This window comes from Apodemus sylvaticus, chromosome 5, assembly GCF_947179515.1.
Source record: "Apodemus sylvaticus chromosome 5, mApoSyl1.1, whole genome shotgun sequence".
Taxonomy (NCBI): Eukaryota; Metazoa; Chordata; class Mammalia; order Rodentia; family Muridae; genus Apodemus; species Apodemus sylvaticus.
In genome coordinates, this window is record NC_067476.1 from 7,031,594 (window position 1) to 7,057,280 (window position 25,687).

At 51.6% G+C, this 25,687-nt stretch overlaps 1 protein-coding gene across 2 annotated transcripts in view; it reads left to right on the forward strand.

The window, feature by feature from the left end:
* Col5a1 (collagen type V alpha 1 chain) overlaps positions 1-25,687 on the forward strand; it is a 151,374-nt gene that overhangs the window by 75,275 nt on the left and 50,412 nt on the right. For both annotated transcript variants that reach the window (XM_052181959.1, XM_052181958.1), the window contains exons 14-29: positions 767-823; positions 1,965-2,018; positions 2,309-2,362; positions 3,694-3,747; positions 4,905-4,958; positions 6,636-6,689; positions 8,199-8,243; positions 9,843-9,896; positions 10,562-10,606; positions 11,139-11,192; positions 11,392-11,436; positions 12,362-12,415; positions 17,159-17,203; positions 17,712-17,765; positions 21,574-21,618; positions 23,406-23,459. In XM_052181959.1, the coding sequence (XP_052037919.1) occupies positions 767-823; positions 1,965-2,018; positions 2,309-2,362; positions 3,694-3,747; positions 4,905-4,958; positions 6,636-6,689; positions 8,199-8,243; positions 9,843-9,896; positions 10,562-10,606; positions 11,139-11,192; positions 11,392-11,436; positions 12,362-12,415; positions 17,159-17,203; positions 17,712-17,765; positions 21,574-21,618; positions 23,406-23,459 (822 nt within the window). The remainder of the gene's footprint in view (positions 1-766; positions 824-1,964; positions 2,019-2,308; positions 2,363-3,693; positions 3,748-4,904; positions 4,959-6,635; positions 6,690-8,198; positions 8,244-9,842; positions 9,897-10,561; positions 10,607-11,138; positions 11,193-11,391; positions 11,437-12,361; positions 12,416-17,158; positions 17,204-17,711; positions 17,766-21,573; positions 21,619-23,405; positions 23,460-25,687) is intronic.

The following is a 25,687-nucleotide window of genomic DNA, read 5'->3' on the forward strand; positions in this document are numbered from 1 at the left end:
TCAGGAATCCATCTGGTTTTGCCTTCCCAGTACTGGGAATAGACACAGGTGCTGGAACATTTGGCTTTTTACATGTATCCTGGGAATCCTAACTCAGTTTCTTCTGTTTACACGGCAAGCAGTTTACCAGCTGAGCCAACTTCCGAGCCCCGAGATCATTTTAAAATGCAAAATAATCTTCCAAAATTAACATGGCACTGTGGTGAGGGTTGTAACCCTACAGCAGAGCAGCTCATTGGGAAGACAAGTTGAGCCTGTGATGGCCAGCAGGAGCCACACCAAGTAGGAGACAGTCTGTGCATGACTGAGAGCCCGGGGCCTACAGGCTCTCCCATGCACCCTACACGCCTCTCTTGCTGTTGGAGAGTACTTTGTGCCTCTTCCAGAAGTGAAGTCTAAAATCCACAAGGAAAATATAGGCCTCAGCCCAGCCCAGGAATGGAGACCATATTTTAAATTTGATACAGGGTAGTCCACCTCTCCGACAGGGCTAAAAAAAAAAAAAAAAAAAAAAACAAAGAGGAAGGGTTTAGGGACCCTATGCACAGTGGGGCAGCAGGTAGCACTGCTTCTACCTCTGTGCCCTGCTTCCCTGTGGAGACGCTGAGAGCCCGGAACTGGGTCAGTGAGACCTTCTCTGTGAACGACTAGTCTTTTCTGTCCTAGGCTCCTTTTCCTTGTGACCATGTGTCATAGAACAGGAGCTAGAAAACCAGGACAGGGCCAGCCATGGTCTTTTTCTGATCTCTTCCTCTTTCCTTTACAGTTGGCACTGAGGGGACCAGCAGGTCCAATGGGTCTCACTGGGAGACCTGGCCCCATGGTGAGTGATGGGCAGGGCTGGCACCAGTTGGTGGAGCACATTGGATAGCCCCGTGCTTAGCGCCTTTGTTTCCGGCTGGGAACCAGCTCAGATAGGTGGCCTCTTGGAGCTGTTCTGTCCCTTTGTGGGAGCATGTGTCAGGAGGATGGCTGTGTTCAAAGCCACCTGAAGTGTTGGGGGAGTCCTGGGAAGTAGCCCTCAGTTTAAGTATGACGGGGTGATGGGGATGCTTCTCCCACTTCTGAATTTGATCTCCAAACTTTTCCGGTGAAAAGGAGGCTCTCGGCTCCCCCCACTTGTCTCTATCACAGGGAACACAGCAGGTAGGGGGACTGCTGTACTAGAGGCCTGGAGATGTCCCCAGAAACAGCCCTTAGACCTCCCTATGCTGGCTGTGCTTTCGGCTCATGAGAAGTCTGCCTCTGTCTTTTTGGGGTCTTCTTCCTTACAGTTCTGTCCCCATGTCAAAGGTAACCCCAGGGCTGGGGAAGCACAGAGCTTGCAGTCTCCCCCTGTCAGGCTTAGGTGCCTCAACTCAGCTCTCCTCTGGAGCCTCACAGTAAAGCAGGGATGTTGTGTATTCAGGGACCCTCGACTGCCACCCGAGAGTCAAATACATGCTGTGGGCACTGGGAGTAAGACCATACAAGGACACAGCCACCTGCTGGCTCTCCAGAGCTGAGGACCGAACCCAGAGCCTTGAGCTTGCTCTATCACTTAGCTAAATCCCCAATTCTAAGGACCTCTGATTCCTATACCATTGGGCCCCTGGATGACTTCGATGTGGGCTACCTTCCACCCCAGGTCTGGCCTCTGTACCCTGCACCCAGGAGGGGAGGCCAGTCTTAACTTGAACTGGTCTATAGGCTATGCACTGTGTTCCAAGCTAGGGGCTGTCACAAATCACGGGCCAGCTTGTCCTGGTGGAGAGAAACCTCTTAAGACTTCATGGGCTCTGTGAGCCTCATCTCTTGGGAAGAGACCTTGTCAGCTGCAGGTCTCTCTGCCTCCTAGAACTCATGTTCTTTCCCTTGTCGCAATAGGCAGGCCAGCCTTGTGATGCGGGCTCCCTGCCTGCTCCACACACAGCATTCTTATGTCACTTGTTTGAGTGCACTCTGATTTGATACTGTCTCCCTAGGGTCCTCCTGGGAGCGGAGGTTTGAAGGGTGAGCCAGGAGACATGGGACCTCAGGTACGTATTAACCTGCCTCTGCTTTGCTCTCAGGAAGGTGACTCCCGGTTGTTGCTGGTGGCCCAACTGCTGACACTTCTTCAACCAAAGCAGGAAGGATTGTCACTTGATACCATAGAACAAGCTCTTTGTGTTGTCTGTTGATAGGCTTCACTAAGGGAGTACCCCCAAGAGACCTACGTGTGAGCGGCTCAAACAGCAAGCCTTAGGATAGGCTGACATGCATAGGATGAATTTTCTCCCTTAGAAGAGGGGCATGTTCTGATGTGCTGTCCTCTGGTTTCTGGCAGGGTCCTCGAGGTGTACAAGGCCCACCTGGCCCAACAGGGAAGCCTGGAAGACGGGTAAGTGCTTGGTGCTAAGACCATTTGGTATGGGACAGCATCCATGCCTAGACCTGAGGTAGACTGTCCTCTTTAGGACCCATGGTCCCATGTCCAACTCAAAAGCTGTGTCTGAACCACTGCTTAAGAATAAATGTTGTCTTTCCATGGATGAGATGCTGTTCACCTATTCCTAAAGCCATATCCTAGACAGGTCACAGCAGGAGTTGGATCCACATTGTTGATTGTTGATAGTGGGCCTTGTCTTTGGGGACACCTCATGCCTCCTCTCCAGAAATGGCTATGTCAGCTCTGCACAGGTCTTTCTTCAGCTCACTAGCCTCTTAGGGTTTCCTGTTGAGAACACTGTTCTCCTGGATGGATCCAGCTGGTTTCCTCAGGCGCACAGCTGCTATAAGATGCCACCCAATTAAAAAGTGATGACCACACACCAGGAAGGCTAGAAAAGTCTTAATTAACTCGACCTATTCTTACAAACAGACCTTCTCATGGGTCGCATGTGGAGACCAAAACTACCACTGTCCACATGGTCTCTGTGCCTGACCGTGAGCCCACGGGCAACAACTCCAACCCATGATCAGGCATCTGCAGGAGATAGGAAAGAAGAGGCTGGAGTGCCTCTCTAGTGAGCAGGGTTCCTGTCTCCTTGTACCTCTCCCCATAGTGACTGTCGCCTTTATAGCAGACGCTGAGGGTCCAGGCTTGGGGCCTTCAGTCTCACGGCAATCAACTGGGCACCCTGGGCTTGCCCTTCAGTGTTTTCCATGCCTGGGAAGCAAGTATGAGAGTGGACAAAGATGGCTGACCAGCTGACCATGCAATGCAGACCCTGCATCTAGGTCACTGTGTTGTCTGAGTGGGACACACACCCTCTGCACCGGTCTCATACTTGCCTAGGTGGACTGAGAGAGAGGCCTTTATCTCTCCCATGCATCTTTGGTCTTTAATTTTCTTCCCAGTAGTAGCAAAGAGATGAGCTTCTCCATGGTTGTTGGCAGCAAGTCACTGGAGCCAGAAAAACAAGCTCCCTGTACCAGATCTCTCAAATCCCATCCTCCTCCACAAGGCTAGAAGGGCAGGCAGCATCGGGCTCAGGGCAAGTCCCAGTGAGACAAACACTATATTCTTATTTGCTGGCCAGTGGTGTGGTGTGGCCTCAGGGCTGTTGGATCTGGATGCTCTGTCCAACCTGGTGACAGTGGACAATCACCCTTGGTTGGAGTGCTTTCTGTGGTCACCTCTCTCTGCATTGGTTTACTGGGAAGCTGCTCCTAGAGGATGTGGCAGGCTGCTTTTTCTTCCATATGGACCTCTTGTCTCTTCTGTTCCAGGGCCGTGCTGGGAGTGATGGAGCCAGAGGCATGCCTGGACAAACAGGCCCCAAGGTAGGCTGTCACCCACACCCATACATTCACCATCATCCCTGGCGTCATGTTGATGATATAACCATCATGTCTGATGAGTGTGCCTGTAGGGAGCGCTTATTCACACTGAATAGTGTGTGTTGAGATGACAGATTTCCAGGTGACTTGCATAGGTGAAATTCAGTCTCCTTAAAGGAACAGGTGCCCTGTTGATGGGGGCAGGGAATGTGGTGGGGTGGGTCCAGGGAGAACCCCTTGGGAGTGTGCAGGTAAGCAGGCCACACCCTTGGTGCTTGGCTGGGCAGATGAACTCAAGTCCATGGGACATGAGTTTTCCTGCCCTGTCTAGGGAAATCAGGACTCAGGCCTTGTGGGGGTGAGTAGACACAGTTTGTGCGGGAGCAGGGGGTTGGTTTCTGTGTATGCCAGGACTCATATAGACATGTGAGACCTGTTTCCCCCATGCTGTGGATCCTGGGTTCATCCTCTTCCTGTGACCCTGTATGGACTCTCCCATATGCCTGAGTCACCAGGAACTGTCACTGTTCAGTACATCTGTACTGGGTCCCCTGGTCCCAGAGTCTCCTGTGACCTCCAGGTTAATGAACACGAAAGACTGTGGATGATAGAAGAATCTCACTGTTCTGTCAAGTAGTTTATGATCTCTTAACTGCAAAGGCATAAAAGCCCCCAATACCCTACTCTGATTTCACCCTACCTGGGTCGACCACCCTCACGATGGGATACTGATATTGGACTCCATGAGGCTGGGAGGCCAGGGTCCCTGCAGATAAAGATGCCGGGGTCTCCACCAGTAAGTATGAGCACTGGTGTGTGAGAGCCTCAGGATACAAGGCTGCAGCCATCAGAACCATGGGAATGTTCCTGTAGGGGGAGACTCAGCGCGAACCCATGCTGACTGTGCAGTGGCCGCTGATCAACCGCTGGACTGCATTTCCTAGGATGCCCTGGCCTTTGGCTTGGGGACAACAATGTTCCTCCTTTCCAACCTCTGCTTTTCTTGGGGAGAGGAGGTGGCACACACAGACTCCACAGTGGCCTGAGGCAGGAGGGCTGTGTGGAGCCGTTGAGAAGGCCCTGGGTCCCGGGGGCTGAGTTAAGGGTACCACTAGTTCCTGCCGTGTGGGCTGTTTGACACAGCTTTCTTGTCCTTGCAGGGTGACCGTGGCTTTGATGGTCTGGCTGGATTGCCGGGAGAGAAAGGCCATAGAGTGAGTATTTGCTTTGGGATTTGGGGAGGGTCTTTTCCTTCCAATAGCCTCAGGTTCCTTAAATAGGGCCAGGTTCCTCCAGCTCACAGTGTTTCTATATGAAGTGCTCTGGCTACTCATAGAATTGAATTCCTGGAAGGGAGTCTCTGTCCATGGAGATCTAGTCAAGAGGAGTTGTATTTCCTACCTGAGGCTTTGGAGCATGTCCAGAAAGCCCCTCACCCCAGGGGGCACATGGGACGAGAAGTGAGGGAAAACATGTGCTCGAACCAGTTTTAGAATCTTCTAGAAGCCACTTTTTACCTAAGGGAGGCTTCACACTCGTGGGAAATCTGAGAAACTACTACATGCAAGCTTAGATTTAGGACACTAAGGCTGTGGCCCCGGGAAGGTGGAGCAGACTCAAGTGCCCACCGATAAGGTTGGCTGGGATTGGGCCACCGTGGTGCCTGCCCGCCTTTCTCACCTCTAGCTGGGAGTGGTTCCCTTCTTACTTCCTTTACCTTAAAGTGGATTTATTTGTCAAATTTATCATTTTGGGGACATCCAAGCACACATGTATGTGTGTACAGATATACCTTCACAGGCATACACACACATACAAAGGCACAAGGACACATATTCATCCACACACATATGCATATATACATATTCATAACCATACACATACATATATACATATTCACAGGAATACACATGTATACACTCATACAAACATGCTGACATGTATGCATACATAGCAAGCATTATCACTTAGGATTCAGATACATATGCACACATTCACAAGAGCTATACATACAGTTCCACAGACATTGACATGTAGACACCCATGTGCATATACATATATATACATAGGAGCACAATGTATGCAAACACATACACATGGACACAGACATTCATACTTACCTAGTCACACACATACATACAGGGCATACATGCATAAATATATACTACCTGCACAAAATACACACACACACAAACACACACACACACACACACACACGCATACACACACAGGGGGTGCAACAATACAATCATGTATACACATGGACAAAAACATACGCACATATAGGAACGTGGGTATAAAGTATGCAGATATGGGTCTTACAGTGAAAAATGTCTGGGCTCTGTATACACTAAATAGTATCTGCTGGAATTCACCCACAACTGCTACTTCTATTCTCATAATTACATGACAACAAGCTCCCAGTCACCAGTGGTAGGGGTTGGGAGGGGTGTGGCGTCCTTTGACCAACTGAGAAGAATACACATTCATGAGCGCCTCCTACAGGCGAGACTGGAAATTGCAGGTTTGCCTGAGGTGAAATCAGCCCTGACCCTTGGGGATTCTTGGTCTGGAGTGGTCCTTTCTGTGGTGCCCTCTCTCACACTGAATGCACAATGTGCCTGCCTGTCTGTGGCTCCTGCTAAACTTGCTAGGTGGTCAGTCTGGCGATTCTGCCGCCCGCGGCAAGGTATCCAGATGGGACTCGAGTGCAAGGCTCCTGGCCAACCACTAGACTGAGCATTTGGCATGTGCTCTCCTCCCGGGAGGATCTAGCCTGCAAGACTGAGGGTATTCAAGGTTAGAATTAAGAGGACAGAAAAAAGGGGGTTGGGACAGTTGTGGAGAGCCTGCTCTGCAGTGGCTAACTTTGACCCTGGTTGATTTGCTAGGGTGACCCTGGTCCTTCTGGCCCACCGGGAATCCCAGGAGATGATGGAGAAAGGGTACGTATCTCTCAGCATCCTTTTACCCTGGAAAACTGTGAGTGCAGCCCAGACAGGGGCGGTGTGGGTGTTGGGAAAAGGAAGCCTGTGTGTTGGCCTAGGCAGGTGGCTATGTGCTACTGAGACGCAAGGCACAAGCATTCATTTTACTTTATCCTTCTTGCCGATGAGGGTCAGACTGTCATGGGTCTCAGAAAGGAAGCCTCTAACTCCAGGAGGCAGGTGCCCGGGATCCTGTGGAGGGGAGATGCCAGGGCCTTAATGAGCTCAGCGGCCCTGCTGATCTCATCTAAATGAGGTGTCAGATGGAGAAGCAAGGGCTCGGGGAGAGCAGGGGGTGGAGGGACGGGGAAGTCATCGGTGAAGTAACTGAATATAGGAACGGGGTGGGGGCAGGGAAGGGCTGCAGTCGGGCTTCTTAGCCTGGGCTTCTGTGCCCACAGGACTCCTCAGTGTCCATTCCCAGTATCCTCAGCGGCTGGAGGCCGAGCTCATAGGCCACAGCTCAGATGTGCATGGCAGAGAGTGTATGATAGGATTTATGGGCTCCTTGCATTATTGTTGGGCGCTCATGAACCCCAGGGAAGTGGAAGGGAGGTGCCATCGTCTCCAGATTTTGGACCTTGTCTAGGAAGGTCCCCTATCTGGACCCTGGCCTAGTCAGCTCCAAGCTGAGGAAAGAGAGGGGTACTTTTGGCTGCCCCACCCTCTTGATTCATGGTGGGATTCATATGCATGCAATTGTGTGCTCATATGCCTTTGTGTACATATGTGCATTCACAGCATGTGTGTACATGTACACCACTGTGTATGCAAAAGTGTACACCTAGGTGTGTGCATGTATATACATGTGTGTACATATATGCATGCATATGCATGCTATATGTGTGGCTGTGCAGTTATTGAACGTAGGCACACATGAGCATGTATACTGGCAGGTGCTATGTGAGCATGCATGTCTGTGTTTGAGGAAGGCAGGAGAGCCAGCTTCTATGGTAGGAAGCAGCGTCCTGGCTAGCAGCCCTGGGTGTGACCTGGTGAACCAGAGCAACATTCCATCTGGAGTCAGGAAGAAAAGCTTGCCACTGGATGGTTTGGACCCCAGAAGACCCTGAACTGTCTGGGGCCCCTCTGCCCCTCCTCTGACGCTCTGTTCCTCAGTTTCTGTTACTCACAAGGGCTGAGGCCTTGAACTCAGTGTCTGCCTAACTGCCCTCGCTGCAGTTGTGAATGGAGCTGGAAGCAGGACCTGCTTCCAAGCCTCACGGTTCCCTGCAGCAGCTGCACCCTTGCAGCTTTAGAATGAGGACAGGGGCCTCTCCAGTGGAGCCAGCACTAACACATTAGTGTATGCCTGAGGAGCAAGCAGAAGCCTGCTGTGGGGTGTGTGTGTGCATGTGCGTGTGCGTGTGTGTGTGTGTGTGTGTGTGTGTGTGTGTGTATACCAAGGCCTCTTGGGACCCAGGCTTCAATGCTTGTCCCTAAACATTTTTTCTTCTTTCTTTATAGGGTGACGATGGAGAAGTCGGGCCCAGGGGGCTGCCCGGGGAGCCTGTAAGTCGCTGATGGGTGGGACTCTGGGCCTCAGCTCCAGTCATGAGTTGATGGCTGTGGAGTAGATTAGAGAGCTCGGTCTGGGGAAAGAGGCAAGTGACATTTGCCCAGGAAAGAAAAGAGGGAAGACACTAGGGGCTGGACGGACACCTCTAGGGAATGTAGACTGACCCTTTCCACAGGAGGAAGATGGGCCCTGGAAAGCTGTAGCAAATACCCAGGGGCAACATAACTCCAGTGGAATTATGCTGGGTGCCCACGTGACACACAGAGGCCATTCAGAGGGTCCACGGTGGACACCCAAGTGTGTCAGAGTAAACAGGAAGATACAATATAGTGGGTGTTCTGCAAGAATCATAGAAGTAACATGGTGGGCATCAAGGGTACCTCGGTAGGTGTCCAAGGTGCCATGGCAGACATCCAGTCAGCCGCCATAGTGGGTGCTGGGGCAGTCGAGGGGACGGAATAGTCCCAAGCTTGTGGGCCTGACAACTGCACCCCGGCCCGCTACAGGGAAGGCTGCCTTCTGCCAGCCAACTTGTATTTAGGCTTAAAGCAGATTTCCACAAGGGCAAAAGGACATTAATTACCCTGCATTTACTGATGTTCAGAAACCTGCCTTTGTTATCCGAGTCAGGTGGCCATTTGTATCTGGTGAAGCTAATTGATGAGCTACGCCTTAAACGCTGCACAGGGCAGAGCGCGGTCAGCACGCTCAGGTTCATTTGGGATGAAATTAGACCCTAGACGTCTGATTAGCCGCCGAGGAGGATCCGTCAGCCTTGTTCTCCTTAGCACACATCTAAGCGGTGCCTTCTGGGTTATCAGTGTCTCAAAAACATTTGTAAGACTAAGTATTAAAATAATGAAGGAAGCATTTAAGATGCAGAGAACTGAAGAAACGTTGGGCTTTTTCGGTTTTGTTTTGTTTGTTTGTTCCCCCCCCCCCACTCCCCAATCTAAAAGGTTCAGTCAAAATCAAGGGTAATTGAGTAAAACCTATAATTTCCAAGGTGGACCATTCCCCTAGAGACCCACCCACCTCAGACTTCACCTAAACCTCAGGCCGGGCCTTCAGTGTAGGATACAGGCATTGGGCACAGCCCTTCAGTGCCCAGAGGAGGGAAGATAGATTGTGGCTCTCCTCTTACAAAGGCCCCGCAGTTCCTTGTAAGCCTGCTGCCTTCTGAACCGGTTCCCTGTTCCCTTGAACTCTGTCACCCCAGAAATGACAACATTGCGTGTCACTGGGCAGAGGGAATAAAGACTCAGTGGTAAACACAAGGACCCAGCAGTACAATGTAACTCCACGAGCATTCAACGGAGAGATTTTGTGCTCACCTTCCTATCAGAGGCAGGCAGGGATGCTCAGTCAGGTCACTCCGTACCAGGAGCTCCCTCTTCTGATCCCCAGTGTCCAGGTAGAGAGGAGGATGGGGTGAGGGAAAGTCAGGGGCATCATGGCATCTCTCTCAGGATTCTGGGTTCACGAGCTGAGCTCTACTCAGGCACAGGGTACTGGGTGTGGTCTGGACAGGGCAGACAAACAGGCCATGGGTCCAGCTGGGATCCATCCTTCCTCATCTTTCCTTCTTGCAGGGACCACGTGGTCTGCTTGGGCCAAAAGGCCCCCCTGGACCTCCTGGACCTCCTGTAAGTTCTGTCACCCTTGGCATATACATATGTATACATATGTACTGTGTACATATGTGTACACAGTATAGCACCAGAGATGCTCTGACCCAGCCATCAGCACCGGGACCATGGGGCCATGGGGCCCTGCTGACCTTAGTGTACCCCAGCTGTAGGTGTGAGGGCTGTGGGCCGTTCATGAGGAAGCAGAAGCCACGAAGTGCTCAGGCAGCTGGCCTCACCAGTCCTTTAGACTGCTCTACCCCTGTTCCGGCACACAGCACCTGCTGCTTTGTTGTTGTTCTGTCATAAGCAATACCTCAGGGTGCCACACTGTCCCTCTGCTTAAGAGCCTTCCAGCATCTTTAGGAGGTTGGCGTTGGGAAGGAGGAAGAGGCTCGCGGTTCTCATTGGGGCTCTCTGATTTTGGTGGGTGAGATTAGCCTTGCCCTCTTTAGCCTGTCTGGGAGATTTTTCTAGAATGCAGAGTCTGCTCATATGGGACCTGACGGCTCAGAGACCTTATTGTGAGGGTTAGTAGCCCTAGCTGTGAGGGGTGGACAGCCAAGTCTGTCCTTTCCCTAGAGGCTACCCTGTGGTCACCTTGCACCCATGTTCAAGCAGGAGGAGTGGGGTTGGTCATTCTGTGTTGAAAACGCCTTTTTTTCTTTATAACTCCCCTGCAGGGTGTAACGGGTATGGACGGCCAGCCTGGCCCCAAAGGAAATGTGGTGAGTCCCAGGGGGTCACGTGACCTGGCTTTTGGTGATGGTCTGTGGGCACAGTCTATACCTGGTTGAGGAGGTCTGCATCAGCTGGAAATTGGGGTGGGAAAGTGGGCACCTCAGCCTCTGGCCCACGGCTTGGTGCTGCCCTCTGGTGGCAAAGCCTGATACCAGAACCCCAAGTTGATATTTGTTATCCAAAGTCATCGAGGAATTGGAGGTCAGTTCTACCAGATGAGTCTGTGAGCTCTATATCTTTGCTAAGGGCGCACATTCCTAACAATAGATTATTTCCTGGTCAGCTTCTGTCACACTTTCGCCTTGATGGATACCAGGGTGCTAGGCGCAAGTTCACATCTCCTTTGGGTGTAAGGATCTGACACCGAAAGTAGGCAGATCCTCTTTTCCAGAAAACTCTTCTCACACATTGACTCCTGGGGGTACTGATGGAAAAGATGAGATATGGGAATGTGATTTCCCCCCAAATGGGGTGTGGTTCCTAGATCTCTTCTCAGGGCCTTTGCCTCTGTTTTTATAGGGTCCCCAGGGAGAGCCTGGACCCCCAGGACAGCAGGGTAATCCTGGTGCCCAGGTAAGTGTCTCCGGAAAGGTGCCTCGGGGGCATCAGGGGTGGGACACAGGTTCTGGTCAAGTGTCTGGGAAGTAGACGTTGCTCTGCTACCAACATGTTTGGTACCTGGGAGAGGTGTCAGTGGGAAGATGGTGGAGGGGGAGGAGGGGAAGGGACCTCTGATTAGTCCTCTCATTCCTCTGCTGGGTTTTCCTCCTAGGGTCTTCCGGGTCCCCAGGGCGCCATTGGTCCCCCAGGAGAAAAGGTATGTGGAGCAGATGGATGTGTGAAGAGGGGCTGCCTTCTTCATGGGCCATACTTTTGCAGGCCTGGGGGACCTGCTGCCCTTCAGTAGCAGACACGGGGCTTTGCTCTCCTGAAGATTAGCCCCCTGGGAATGAAGCATGTCAACCTCAGGGCGGATGTTGGATCTTTCTCGTTAATTGATCCATAGGTTCATTTGCTCACCATCTATGTATAGAGGTGACAGTTTTAGCAGTCTTCAAACCAGCACACACTGCTGAGTACGAAGTAGGCTCCATTTATCAGAAGATTAAATTGGGTGTCTTGCTTAGTTGAGTTTTGGTAAGTTTGGCACATAGACTTCTAGTATTTACCACGTCCTGGACACTCGTCCTTCCAACAGCATCACAAAGACCAGGCACGGGTTATTTCAGGAAATGCAAAATGTCTAGGTCTTGACCAACAAGAGGCACTACAGTGGTGGTTCTGAGGGCATCCAGATCCTGGGAGAGCTTATTGAAATACAGTCAGCCAGGCTGTGGTAGATCTGGATGGACCTTGTTAAGAATGTCACGGGATGGTGGCCTGGTGGCCATGTGGCTGCCCTGCCCTGCCAGGGGAGGGATTCCATGGGTGCTAGTGGGGAATCTGAGGAGGGTACTGTGCCAGGAGCAGCCTCAGAAGGCTCCTAGGACAGCAGCAGCTCAGAGGATGAAAGGGAGAAAGAAGATGGGGGAGGAGGGGCTCCCATAGCAGGACTGAAGGTCCTGGTGGAGGAGACACTGCATGGGTGCAGGCAGGACTGGGCGCTGGTAGCAAGGGCCACAGCAGGCATCCTGAGCGACAATGTCTGAATCTTTACTTTGGGGTCTATAGAGGATTAGACATCCCAGGAAAGGGAATAAGCATCAGAGGTGTTCCCTCACAGACTGTCTTGTTTGCACTAGGGTCCTTTGGGGAAACCAGGTCTCCCAGGAATGCCGGGTGCTGATGGACCCCCGGTGAGTAGTGTCCCCAACCCTGCCCCTCTCTCTCCAGGAAGCCTCTCTCCTCCACAGAGGGGCACTGGGAACACTGTTGCCCAGAGGCACTGTGGGTCGAGACCCTGTGCTCTGCTCTCTGTGCTGAGTGATGGTAGATTCTGTACAAGTTTTCATACCGTGTTCCTGTCACGGAGGGGATGTGACTGCACAGAGGGAGCAGTACTTACTTGTTAGGATGTGCAAATTAGTTCCTCCCACCCCCGAACTCAGCATCGTGTCTGAAACTGTGAGGAGAACTGGGCTGGGCTCCAAGCTATCACACCTGTCCCCGGTGTGGGAAATGAGGGGCAGGGTGTGCCAGAGGTATTTTTAGTGTTCACGCAGTGAGGTTGGGGGTGGGGGAGGCTGCTGGGGGGGGGAGGCAGTGAGCGTGAGCGCAGCTGGGAGCCAGATTAGACAAGGCCTAGGAATAGCAAGTGAACCACAGGTCCAACCTGGGGGCAGGGTGCGCAGAAAGAGAGGAGTGGGGGAAGAGGAAGAAGTTAGGGGCGTGTGTGTGTGTGTGTGTGTGTGTGTGTGTGTGTATCCACACCTACCATTCTGACTGAAGATGCCCTCTGGTTTGAGAGTTTTTTTTAATTATAAATTTAATTTAAGTATTTTTAATATAAATTATTAATCTCACCCCTCCAATTTCTCCCCTCCTCCTCCTGCTTCGTGGGCTCTTTTGTGTTTAGTGAAACTCAAGGACTCTATCTCAGAAGGCAAGATGAGATACTTGAATTATTTATGACAGTTTCATTTATTATTTTAATAACACCATTAAAACGTAAATGCAGGGGTAGATAGGGGACTGAGAAAATGCCTCAGGGGCCTGGAAGGCATTGCAGCACAAGTGTGGGGACCAGGGTTCAGATCCATAGACCCCATGTAAATGCTGGGCGGTCAAGGTGTGCACATACAATTCTAGCTCTGGAAAGCAGAGATGGGGGATTCACCGCAGCAAGACTGGCAAGACTAGTTATGGTGGCAACTTCTGGGTCTGTGAATGAGCTGGAGCCGTGACAAGGAGGAGTCCTGACTTCAGCCTCAAGACTCTGTGTGCTCATGAGCACATAAATGTGTTTACGTGTAAACATACATTACACACACATATATACACACACGTACATTATATACTCACATGCAAATGTAGATAGAAAAAAAACTAAATGGGGATGCTGGGCGTGCTAATGTGCTGGGGATGGTTGGCTATCAGTTGTCACTTCCACTCTGCACTAAGAGTCACATGGGCCAGTGAATCCGGACCACAGATTGTCTTTGGTTGGCCTGAGCAAATAAGTTTAGTCATTCCCATCTCCACGTGGACATGCCAGGGAGTTTGAGGTCAGGGAAGTGGCAAGAAGATGGCTCCATCCATCCCTGCTGACCAGCACTGGTCACAGGACCATGGCTTCCTAGTGTTTGTTTCCTGAAGGTGGTGCCCACGGATGGAGGCCTACTGCAGTAAGTCACATATCTCCTGCAGGGAAGAGCGTGCAGCGACACCCTTTCCATAACCAGACATGTCTCTGGCCTCCATAGACCTGGCTGGTTCTGTCCTGGAATTGCCTTCCTCTCACCACATGGAATGCCCCTCCCTGTTAGCGTCAGGTCCTGAGCATGGTGATCTTTTACATCTTGTGGGTGTGGTCCCCCAGAACCCCACCGGCCTGGAGAACTGTCTTCTCTGCTCCAGGCTGTATTAGTTACTTTTCCTATTATTGTGACAAAAGACCAAACAAAACCAACTTAAGGCAGGAGGGGCTCACGGTTTGAGAGTGTACAGTCCACAACAGGGAAGTCTCCAGCAGCTGCAGATGGAGTAGGTGGCGACATTGTATCAGCAAGAAACAGAGAGGTGGATGCCGGTCCTGGTCCTCTGCTTGCTTTGGTCGTTTTACTCAGTCCAGAACCCTAGGATGGTGCTACCCACAGTTAGGGAGAGTCTTCACCTCAGTTAACCTAATTTAGACTCTCCCTTGAAGGCATGCCCTGAAGTTTGCCTCTAAGGTGGTTCCACATCCTGTCAGGTCCAATACTGAAGCTTTAGAATGTGCTGTGGGAGAGGCCTGGTTTCTGCCTGTGAAGGGCCCAAAGACAGCATGGGGACAGAAAGACATGGAGGACCCTAAACAGGTCCAGCTATCCATGTTTGGAAGGGAGGGACAATGGATGGCTTTCTTATAAAAGCAGCTTTCTGTTGATCAACCTTGAAGAGGGCAGCTTGTGCTGAGGCTGTTTTCCTCCAGTATTCTTTTAGTTTTGGTTGTGAGGAAAGAGTGGTTGACAGGCCAGGGAGATGGCTGAGTTTGTTAGGCGAATGTTTAGCCCAGCATGCACAGAGGCGGGGCATGGCAGTGCAGGCCTGGCATTCCGGTGTTGTGAGAAAGAAAAGAGACCGATCCTTGAGCCTTTACAGCCACCATGTCTATAGAGTTTTTGGTCCCATGAGATCCAATCTCAAAGGTTACAATGGGGAGCAGTTGAGAAAGACACCTGATACCAACCTCCAGCCCTTACATGCACTCACATACATGTATACACATGCCCATAAATATGCACACACATGGAGGGACAGAGGAGAGAGAGAGGAGAGGGGAGGAGGGAGGGAGGGAGGCAGAGAGAGGAGGGAGTTAAGTCATACCTAGTACCCTGAAATGTGATTAATTCCCCAGAGCACACAGCAAAATGATGGGTAAATAGAGCCAGTAAAAATAAAATGTGAGTGTCTATCCAAGGTTCAGAAAAAGTGTTCACGATCCAATATTAACTGCGGATCATATTATACCTGTCCACTTTGTATGCATACACACAGAAAAAAATGGATTGGAAGCCCGTGTTCCTGGCCGGCCTCGCGGCTCTGCATGGTGGGCTGTGGAGGAGTTTAATTCCCTTTTCCGCTCTCCTAATTGTCTACAATGAACATATATTACTTTTTTAATCAGAAAAATATCAAATACAAATAATTTAAGCTTTATTATTTTTCCATTATGAAAGTAACATTCACTGTAAAATATTGGGAAAATGTGCAGTGGGAGAGGAGAGAGAGTGAGAGAGCGAGAGAGCGAGCGAGCGAGGGAGAGAGAGAGAGAGAGAGAGAGAGAGCAGCCTAGCCTTGCATGGTAGGAAGAATTGTCAGTGTTACATTTTCTTTTCCTCTCTCCCAGCCTCATGGTTACAAAATGAGCCTGGGCCCCTCCACCGCAGCTGCTTCCTTCTAGAGCACAGCGGAGACCCCTCTCAGGCACCTGAGCAGCCATGGTGATCTGAGAGGCCATGGTGTGCCCCAGCTCCTGTCTGCCCTACTCTGCTTGGTGCTTGCTTGAGCACCTGGGAATCTCTTCTTGGTGTCTCTGGGGCTCTGCGGTGTAAGCAAGGCAGTTCCCAGCATGCCTCTGAAGGAGTTACACATGGCGAGGGCATCTGCTGTCTCTAGTGACCCTCACTGCATGTCCTGGCTTATGACGTCTTGTGGTGCCCACCCTCCCTGACTCCTGAGCAGATCCATGTGGTGGGTGGGCACTGAGAAGGAGACCACGGGTCTGCCTGTGATGGGATGCCATGCTCTCTGTGGTGCTTTCCATTCAGCCTTGCAACCAAGAACGTCTGGTACTTCAGGCATGTGTAGGGCACATGGGCCAGCCACCAGCATGATCATCATTTCTGAAAGGCAGGGGCTGGTCCAGCTTGTCCTCAGGGCCAGGACAGCAGCCACAACCCACCAGTGAGTGCCTTAGTTTCCCTCCAAGGTCACTGGATTCCCTCCTGGGAACTTTGTGTTCCAACTCACTCGTTAGGAGCTTTATAAAATCAATTATCCAACCAGGAGAAGCAACAGAGCGCAGGCTCAGCTCTTCCCCTCTAGAGACAGGGCCCGGATCTTTAACCCACTCAAGCCAGGGCCTAGAAAGGGACTTGCTCAAGCATGCACCATAGTTCCAAGGTAGCATTGAGCCCCTCCCCGTTGCCTGGAAAAGGTGGTGGCCAGACTGCATGTCCGTAAGGGAGCACAGCCTTTCCGCTTTCCTCTCTGGCTGTGGCTCTGTGACCCCAGAGTCAGTTGGCTGCGTTGTGGAGGATGTAATTAGTCCAGGTGCAGGTAGGTGAGACATGGGCAGAGGACACAGGTGCCTCTGCAGAGCCGCCTCTCACTTTTGCTCAGTTTCTCAGGACTCAGGGACCCTCTGGGATGTGACCGAGGCAATCTGAAGGCCTGAGGCACTCAGGTGACGAGATGGTCTTCTTTCCGCCCTACCTCCCGCTCTCAGTTTCCCCAACCAGCCAGTTGCTCTGTTTGGCAGATATCCTGTGGCCCTTGTTGGTCCTGGAACTCGGGACCCAGAAGTCTTGTCTAAGTTCATTATCCTGTGGGTTCATCTGGCTAGTGTGACCTTGAGCCTAGTCTCCCCTGTGGTCTGTGAAGTCTGCCCTGGAGGGTAGGCTGGCCTTGGGATAGCCTGCTGCACACTCTCGTCATTGGACACTAATGCCCCTCCGTGATCAGCCAGCTGCGGGGCCACACTGCTTCTTCCTATTTTGCAGACGAAGCAGCCAAGGTCCAGGGACTAGAAGAGGCTTGACTGCCTGTCCAGCAGTCCTCGATTTTCACTTTCCCCCTGGAGAGGGCAGGGCTGGGGGATAGGAACCGAAATCCTGCTGAGGTAGGAGGCCTCTTCCTGAGCAGGTGACTAACTAATGAAGACCTTTCCTCTGTGACAGGGACACCCTGGCAAAGAAGGCCCTCCAGGAGAGAAGGGAGGCCAGGTGGGTACCCACTGCCCGCTGCCTCAGCGGCCAGTCTCTCTGTATCGGTCTCCTAAGCAGGGTGGTGGGTGGGGCATGGGGGAGGGGCAGCGCCTGGACTGTATGCTTCAGTCAGTCATGGGAAAGGGCTTTTGACTATTGAAGGATGCCATTCCACTAGACAGGATACCCTTGTTCACCTCAGCTGAAAATGGCCTCACCTCAAGGTCCCTAGGATGGAGACATGTTATTTTAATGACCCTGTCTTTTCTCAATCCACTATTGTGTTTCCTTACATTACATGGCAACCCCTCCCCTATCATCCTCTCCTGGCCTCCTGAAGCTGGACACAGCATTTGACTATCCTCAGATATTTTTGCTCTTTGAAAGGCCCCACCCACTGCCTCCATCATTAGCATCAGTACCAGTGAGGACCTCCTGCCTCTCCCACAAGGCTGCTTCCTGGGGTCCCACAGAGGCTGCCCAGGCACACCTGAAAGTAGCTAATGTTCTTTCACTTTGATCTTAGGGTCCTCCCGGCCCCCAGGGTCCCATTGGCTACCCGGGTCCACGAGGAGTCAAGGTAAGAGGGATTCTGCAGCTCTGGGTCTTCGTGGAAGTCAGGGTGGGGTGGATGTATGCACCTGGCTGGTTCCTGGCGACTTCTCTCTTGTTAAGCCCTGCTCTAGGCACTCTAGAGTAGCCTAGGTCCCCAGTTCAGGATGCACATGCCGGACCCTAGACAGACAGCATGTCTGAGCTGGTGAGGATCTTGTCTGCCAGCTAAGGGACAGACTGCCCCAGGGCGAGGGATTGCCTCCTAGTCAGCCTGTGAAGAAGCAGGACACTGTACTGGCCACCCTCTCGTGTTTACCATTTGTTCATACCAGGCTGACCTCTGGAGCCTCTCACAGATGTGGGTCTCATGAGACAGGGGCATGGCCATCCCGGGGAAGCCCAGAAATAGTCCTTTGAGCCACTGACATGTTGGAAGAGGAAAAAGACCAGTATGTCCTCTCAAGTCCCCGGGAGGCAGGGTTCGTGAGAGATGTCCATTTGTTTACAATCGTGTTTCTGCTGGTAGAAATTCCTGGAACCTTGTTAAGTGGGACGCAGAGTAGCAGAGCAATATTGAGAGCAAGGTCCCCTTTGTCCCTTCAGCACTAACTGAGTTTGCTCTGAGCTGCGTGATTTAATCTTGAGTTCCAAGGTTCCTGGGGCGAAGGCACATTCCTGTGTAGAAGATGAGCATCGACAGGGTCTCTTCCTTCACCATAACAGGGACTTCGTAGCATCTCAAAGCTCCAGTCTCTCCCCCCTCATCCCAGCCCCAAGCAAAAAAGAAAACAACTCCTTCCTTCAAACTGACATGAAGGGAAGCACAGGTGTGCCCCCTGTGAGTGTGCACATATGCACAAGCACACCACAAAACAACAATCAGGTTTGCAGAATTTATATAAACATGGTCCAGGCCGCTGCCCTCACCCATGTACTTTGTGCTACTTTCTCTCTGTCCAACATTGATGCAGACCCGCTGGGAGTATACAGCCTCCCTGGGGTGTGGAGGGTGGAGAACTCACAACCTCAGTGTCCGGAATCCCACCAAGCATGGTACCCCTGTCTAGACCTGAATCCAAAGTGGCCCTGTTTCTGTGCCTCAGCAATCCTGACATCCCAGTTCAAGAGCAACTTCTCAAGGATGGCAGCCTTAGGCAGGTCAGGTTCCTCCTAAAGCACCGTGCTTTTCCTGACACAGTGCCTACTGAAGGCTCGGAGGGAGCTATTTAACAGCAGTGCTGATTATAGGAGCTCTCCGCATGTTTATCTTACAAATTCCTGTCGCCTACCCCGAGCCTTTGGCAGCTCCTATACATGGCGTAAGGAAGCCTTAATTGCGTAAGGCTTCCTCTGCAAGCTGAAAGGTGTTTACTTTAAAATGTTTATAGAGATTGCTCTTCTTAGCTATCTATCTGATTAAAATTCACTCATAACATGAGCAATCCAGTTAGACGTGGAAGCGGAGAGGGAAGCAAGCGTTAAGACAATTTTCACAAGAGAAGGAGAGAGTCCCACCCCTTGTGCTCTTGAGAACAGACATGGCGTTGGCCACCTCATGAGTGCCAGGCCCATGGACACAGCAGAGGTAGGTGTGGGAGCTGTCACCATTAGGGTAGAGAGATCTGATTATTTCCTACCCAAGCTTCTTCCCAAGATAGGGTTCTGTCATGGCCCATCTGCTATAAGAAAAATTCCATGATCTAGGTAGGGTTTTGCAATAGAGGCTGGAAGTCAAGGTCAAGGTGCAAGTAGATCATCATTTGGTTAGGGCCGCTTTCTGCTTCGCAACCTGGCTCTTCTCACTGCCGCCTCCTCATGAGGTGGAAAGACCCCCTCCCCCACTTCCCACCAAGAGATGAACTCAGGGCTTGCCCACATCCATGAGCACTCTACCACCGAGCTAAATAAACCCCTTGGCTTTACTCTTTGTTTTGAGGAAGAATCTCACTAAGTTGCCTAGGTGTTTGGCCTTAAACTCACAATCCTGCTTCAGGCTCGTGAGCAGTTGGGTTTGCAGATGTGTGTCAGTAGGGCTGGACCTGAGAGTTCATCTCTGCTGGCTTCTTCTGTTTCTGTTTGTCACTACCACAGAGATGTCTGGAAGAGTGAGATGGTGGGCAGGGCTCTAGGTACCACCCACTGTCTTCTTCTATGGAGACGTCTAGATATCCAGAAGGCACCTCAGGAAAAGAACAGTGCTTGGAAACTATTGGTTCCAAGGCAGCTGGTCGGATAGGGCACATTGCACCTTCCTGGGTCCGTTGGACCACAGATGTTCTTAAGTTCCTGTTACTTGGGTGCATGGGGCAAGCCTTGCTCACAGACTCTGTGTGGACATGTCATGATATCTCCATGTCTGCTCTAGGCCCTTCTTCATTTTTCAGTTTGCTGTCCACCATTGGTTCAGGTTTGAGCAAGCACAGAGCAGGCTCCCTGGAGTCAGCACCCCTTCCCTAGGGCCCATTCCATCCACGGCTGCTTTCAAGGGCCAGGGGCCGCTGTCCACCTCCGCTGTCAAGACACATCCATTCATTCGGGGTTGGGGTGAATGGTCAAGAGCTGCTCCGACCCAGCTGCTCTCCAGATTCTCCCTGTTCAGCAGCTGTCCTCTTGCTCCTTCATTCCACATTCTAAGCTGTGCGTCATGGGATACCAAGTAGGGATGTCGTCAACCATGGGCTTGTCTCTTGATGCTCCAAGCCCTCCTTTCTTCCAGTGGTTGAGATCTCAGGGTACCTGTGTACCTGGTCTGCAGCTCCTACCTCCCTGTGTCAAAGCCCAGATCACAATCCTGGCTCCTGGGTCTGTATGTCTCCATCCTAAAGAGCTTCTTTCTAAAGCTCTGCCCAGCTACAACCTCAGAACTACCACGCCTATGTGAATCTCTGGCCAGCAGAGGGCAGCTAGTGGCACCTGGGTCCAGAAGGTGGCTCAGACCCAGGCTGGAGACTCAATCATGAAGAAATTGTGCCTTGTGACTCTCTAGGGTTCTATGCAGAGGTGGCTTGGGGCAGCTCCTGGAGTCAGCAATGCGGCCATGTAGGTAGATGTCACCCCTCTCAGGAGCCCAGGGTCAGAAGGCACGGACCATGAAGCTGTGGATCCATCTGTCACTAGGTTTTATGATTTTACCTCTGTCCCCAGAAGGACTGGGGCCATTGAAAATGGAAGAAAGGGAACCCACCGTGTGTCCATAGAACTGTGTCTAACAAGGATTCAATGTGGTCCACTCTGGGCTGAGGCCAGACTCACTCATTGTTTTGACATTAGTTGGTGCAATACCATGTCCCCTTTCAATGATAATTCAGAATTAACACAAACAGTGCACAGCTATTGTCCACTGGATGTCTAGTATGCACTGGCCACTGCCCTGAGGACTTTCAGATCACCCTTTTTCCAACAGTAGAAATAGGCTGGAGTCCTTGTCAATCTACTTCCAGATAAGGAAACTGAGGCATGCAAAAGTCTGGGATATCTTCAGAAGCCACAGAAAGGGTCAGGATCTTAACTCCCCTATCTGCATTGAGTTTTTCTTAGCTGCAGGTTTGAGGAACTCTTCCTAGAACAGGCAGACAGCCTGGGAAACTGTTGGTAGGGCACGGGAAAGTTTGGATGTTTGTGCATGCAGAAGGAGTCAGAGACCAGTGTAGGAGTTAAGGACAGTGAGGGCCTCACATGGGCTCCTGTCAATCAATGAGAGAACACGAAGTGACTCTCCCTCCAGAGATGGAGGTATGTTGGATGAGGGCTCATCTAAGGCCCTCAACTGCCTGTGGGAGCTGTTCCCTCCTGGGCTGTGCATGTTTGTGATCACTCTTTTCTTGCTTGCACAGGGGGCAGATGGCATCCGAGGTCTGAAGGGCACCAAAGGGGAGAAGGTAAGAATCTGTCCCCTTGAGTGTGGGCTGGCTCAGTGGGGTTGCCTCTGAATGTGAAGAGGAATTGATGCCACCCTGAAGGAAGCTGAGGACCATGGTACTGTCAGAATCTCCTGGGCTGGCCCAGAGCATCTACCCAGGAAGTCCTAGGATGGCCACATGGCTGTATTCACATACCTTTGTCCCCCGAATCTCTCCCTGCAGGTCCTTTGCAGGCAGCTGTCCTCATGGTGGTCAGTTCTCACCTGAGAGGCTCAGGATTCCTGCATAGAGTCTTATCTAGTTTTACAGCCCAGTCTCAGGGCTCAGAGCCAAGACATGTGAAGGCATGTCCATCCCGGTGACACTTTTTTTTTTTTTTGGTTTTTTGAGACAGGGTTTCTCTGTGTAGCCCTGGCTGTCCTGGAATTCACTCTATAGACCAGGCTGGCGTCAAACTCAGAAATCCGCCTGCCCCTGCCTCCCAAGTGCTGGGATTAAAGGCATGTGCCACCAATTCCTGGCTTGGTGACACTTAATATTCCACACTGTAGAATGTAGCACTGCCTGCCATGGTCAAGGCTGCATGTCGGGCCTATATGGATCATCTTGGTTGATACAAAGCTAAATAATGGCACTCTGAATGCCATAGTCAGAGTGCCCAGTAACCCTGGCAGAAGAGACATCTGCGCCTTGTGGAACTGTGTAGCAGCCAGCCATTCCTGCCCCTTCCATTTGGTGGTAAGAGGCCTGGTGGCATTTGGATATGATCTACCCATTTGAGCTCCATCCTATTGGCTGTAGCTACTGGGTGTGGTTGCCCTTTGTGGCAGGCTGTGATGCTCTCTGGGACACGGGAGAACAGGCCTTCCAAGCCTGAGCTCAAGCACCTGGCACCTGTACCTGCTTGTGCTTGGAAGGTCTGCATCGCTTCTCACTGGGACCTGCGGACGTTTTTTTGCCTCTATTCCTGAGTGATCTGGTAGCCTGAAAACTCTTCTCTAGGGGCTGCCTTAAGGGCTATGGTTAGGAACAGCTCAAGGTAAATACTGTGTGGTCTACCTTGAGTCTTGGGGTGCTAACCACATGGGTATCATTTGGGAAGAGCAGGCTAAGAGGTCTTCCATTTCCCACTATTTCTAGAACATCTTCCCCCCCCCCCCACACACACACAGAGTAGACCCGTAGGATTCCTTCTGCAGGGTCAGGAGAATGGGTTTGTCTTCTGAACAATTCAGTCAAGAACATTTGTGGTCCTCATAAGGGCTTAGGGAAAAGCGAATCCTTTTAGGAGCAGAGGTCCACTTGCTCCCCAGAAGGACACTTTCCAAACTCCATGTCCCAGATTTCTCATCCTGGTGGAACACTCTATTCCTGGAGGGTCTTTCTGAAGATGGTTTCCAGAGTCCCAGCTTTACGGCTTTATCTTGTCTTGTTTGTCTTCACGAGACAGGATGTGTCTCGTTATATACTCAGAAGGATGTGACTGGGTTACCTGGGGATGCTTACCAGGGAAGTTCCTGACTGTCCCAAACGGCCTAGGAAAGCAGGTTAAGATGGCTCTAGGGAGAGGGGTGTCTGAGGACCTGTGGCTTTGATACATCATGCATACTGTAGCAGGCCTAAGGGATGGGAATAGGTCCAGGGTATGCAGGCCTCCTTCCATGCAGGCTGGATGTTTCCTCCCTGGACAGCTCTCCTGCCTCTGTCCTGGGCTGGGGGCTCTGTGGTGTGCAGGCCCAGTGGGCAGTAGTGCTGTAGAGTGGACTTCTTTTCTGCAGACTGATGTATTCTTTGTTTCTGTTTAGGGTGAAGACGGCTTCCCAGGGTTTAAAGGCGACATGGGAATAAAGGGTGACCGGGTGAGTGTTGTGGGCCTAGGATTTGGGTCAGGGACAAAAAGATTGGGTTTGAGAACCTGCATGTAAGCATGGGGATTTGGGACCACAGAGAAGCTTATCAGAAGGGAGGCAAACACTTCTGCAAAAGCCTAGTCTGAGGACAGAATGTCTGGAGCCCAGGGGCTCTGCGCAGCACCCTCTAGCCTGCTCCTCAGTCTCCACGCCACAGCCAGGGCAGCTCTCACCTGTGGTAACTCCAAAGACACCCACTCTACCCTGGGTGCTGGATAGGTGTCTTAGTGGGGACTGGGGACCCTGGATTACAGAGAAATTTGACTTCAGAGGATAAAGAGGAAAGAGGGGGTAGAAACACTCCAGAGAGGCCCATAAGCAAGGCCCTGTAAAAGATGTAGCAGACAGCTAGCAGGACTATGCGCTGTTGAGGATCCTGAGGGTTTGCTGATCTCTTGGACCTTCCAGATCCTCAGGATGCACCCGAGTCACATTTGAATCCCGTGTGACCCCAACATCCTGCCATCTGTGGCTGAGCTGTGGGTGAAGCCCTGCAGCCTGGCTGCTTTCCTGATAGGTTGCCCATTCCAGCTCCAGAGAAAGCTGTTGGTACAGAAAAGGGCATGGCTTGCTCAGGTGGGGGTGCCCAGCGCAGCAAGAACAGTGAACCAGGGGTTAACGGTGACACTGAGGGCAGGTTTTAGGAGCTGATCTACAGAGTCACCTGTTAGCTCCTGCTGAGAAGTTTCCCCACAACTTCAGAGCCTGACAGAAGGTAACACGCTGTGCGCCTGGTAGCCCAGCTGTTGCACACACCAGAGTGCTGTCTGTCTGTTAGTTCAGGCCTGTTGTCTGCTTGTGTAATTATCCTCATAGAAGGCCTTGAAAGCACCTTTGCCCAACAGTCCAGAACAAGAGGGCCTATATACTTGACTCTTTGCCACAGCCTGATGGGAATGTCTGAAGCCACTTGCATGTCTATCTGAAGAGGAGAATATAAAAGGGACTTGTTCTCTTATGCTGCTGCTGAGGGTGACTGCCCCAGGTCTCCTCCAAGTGAAGGATTCTCAGTGCCTCTGGCTGAGGGGCAGAAGTCCCTTTGACTCCCTCTTTCTGCTGACTTGGCACAGACAATTAGAGTTTACTTAACTGAGGCACAAGTGTGGTGGTGCATGCCTATAATCAATGTCAGGAGACAGAGGCAGGAGGATAGGTATATGAGTCTGCAGCCAGTTTGGTGTTTATAAAAAGACAAGTTTGAAAATGGGAGACAGGGGTTGATAGCTGGGTAGATAGACAGACAGACTGACCGGCCGACCAACAGACAGACAGGCAGGCAGGCAGGCAGGCAGACAGACAGACATAGCGAATCACACAGAAGACACTTCCTGGGAGCACAGATCAGTTTTCAGCAGAGGAGGGTGAGTTGGGGGAGCAGGTCTATAATTTGCTTTCTCTACCAACAGAGCCTTGCTTTGGGCTTTCTGTAGGTGCTTAGATGGGACTACCTAAGGGATTAGTGGATTTAAATGTGATTTCCAAGGACAGGGACTTCTTCGCTCTGTGGGTCAGTTGGTGCTCAGGAGCCCTGGGTCTCTCAGCAGTCTGTTTGGATGTGAGGCTCATCCACCTGTCTGCAGCTGCTCTTAGAAGCAGGTAGTCAGAGGAGGACTCAGGCACAGACCACTAGGAGCTCCAGGGACACTATTTGTAGCTGACCTCAGTGCTTCTGTGGACTGAGTAGGTCAAAGTCCCTAGACTTCATGCCTGCAATTAGGGACACTGGATGGAGTCTCTGGGTTTCCTGGGTGTGTATAGCCAGATCACTCCCGGCTGGGGACAGGTCCCCTTGATGCCTCCTGAGGCTTCAGAAGAAGGTGGATTTGGGGACTGTGACAATTGGGTCTGGATCAACTAAGGAACACTTCTCTGATGGACTCTTGAGGACAGTTCCTGGAAGGATTATTATTCCTTCAGAGAACCCAGACTAATGCAGAGTCAGAGCAGCAGTTCACAGCCACTATTGCTAACCAGTTATCTTAGCCAGGAGTCCCTTAACTAGACAGGGGAGTCAGGAAGCAGAGATGGCAGCCACGGTGGCACTCAGTGCAGAGGGGTGACGACGGCCCAGCCACACCTTGGATTTGCCATTGGTTTTCATGGAAAGGCCAGGCAAGGGGGGCTCACGCAGCACAACACAGCATGTCATTTGGCAGCCCTACTCCAAGGTGGTAGGA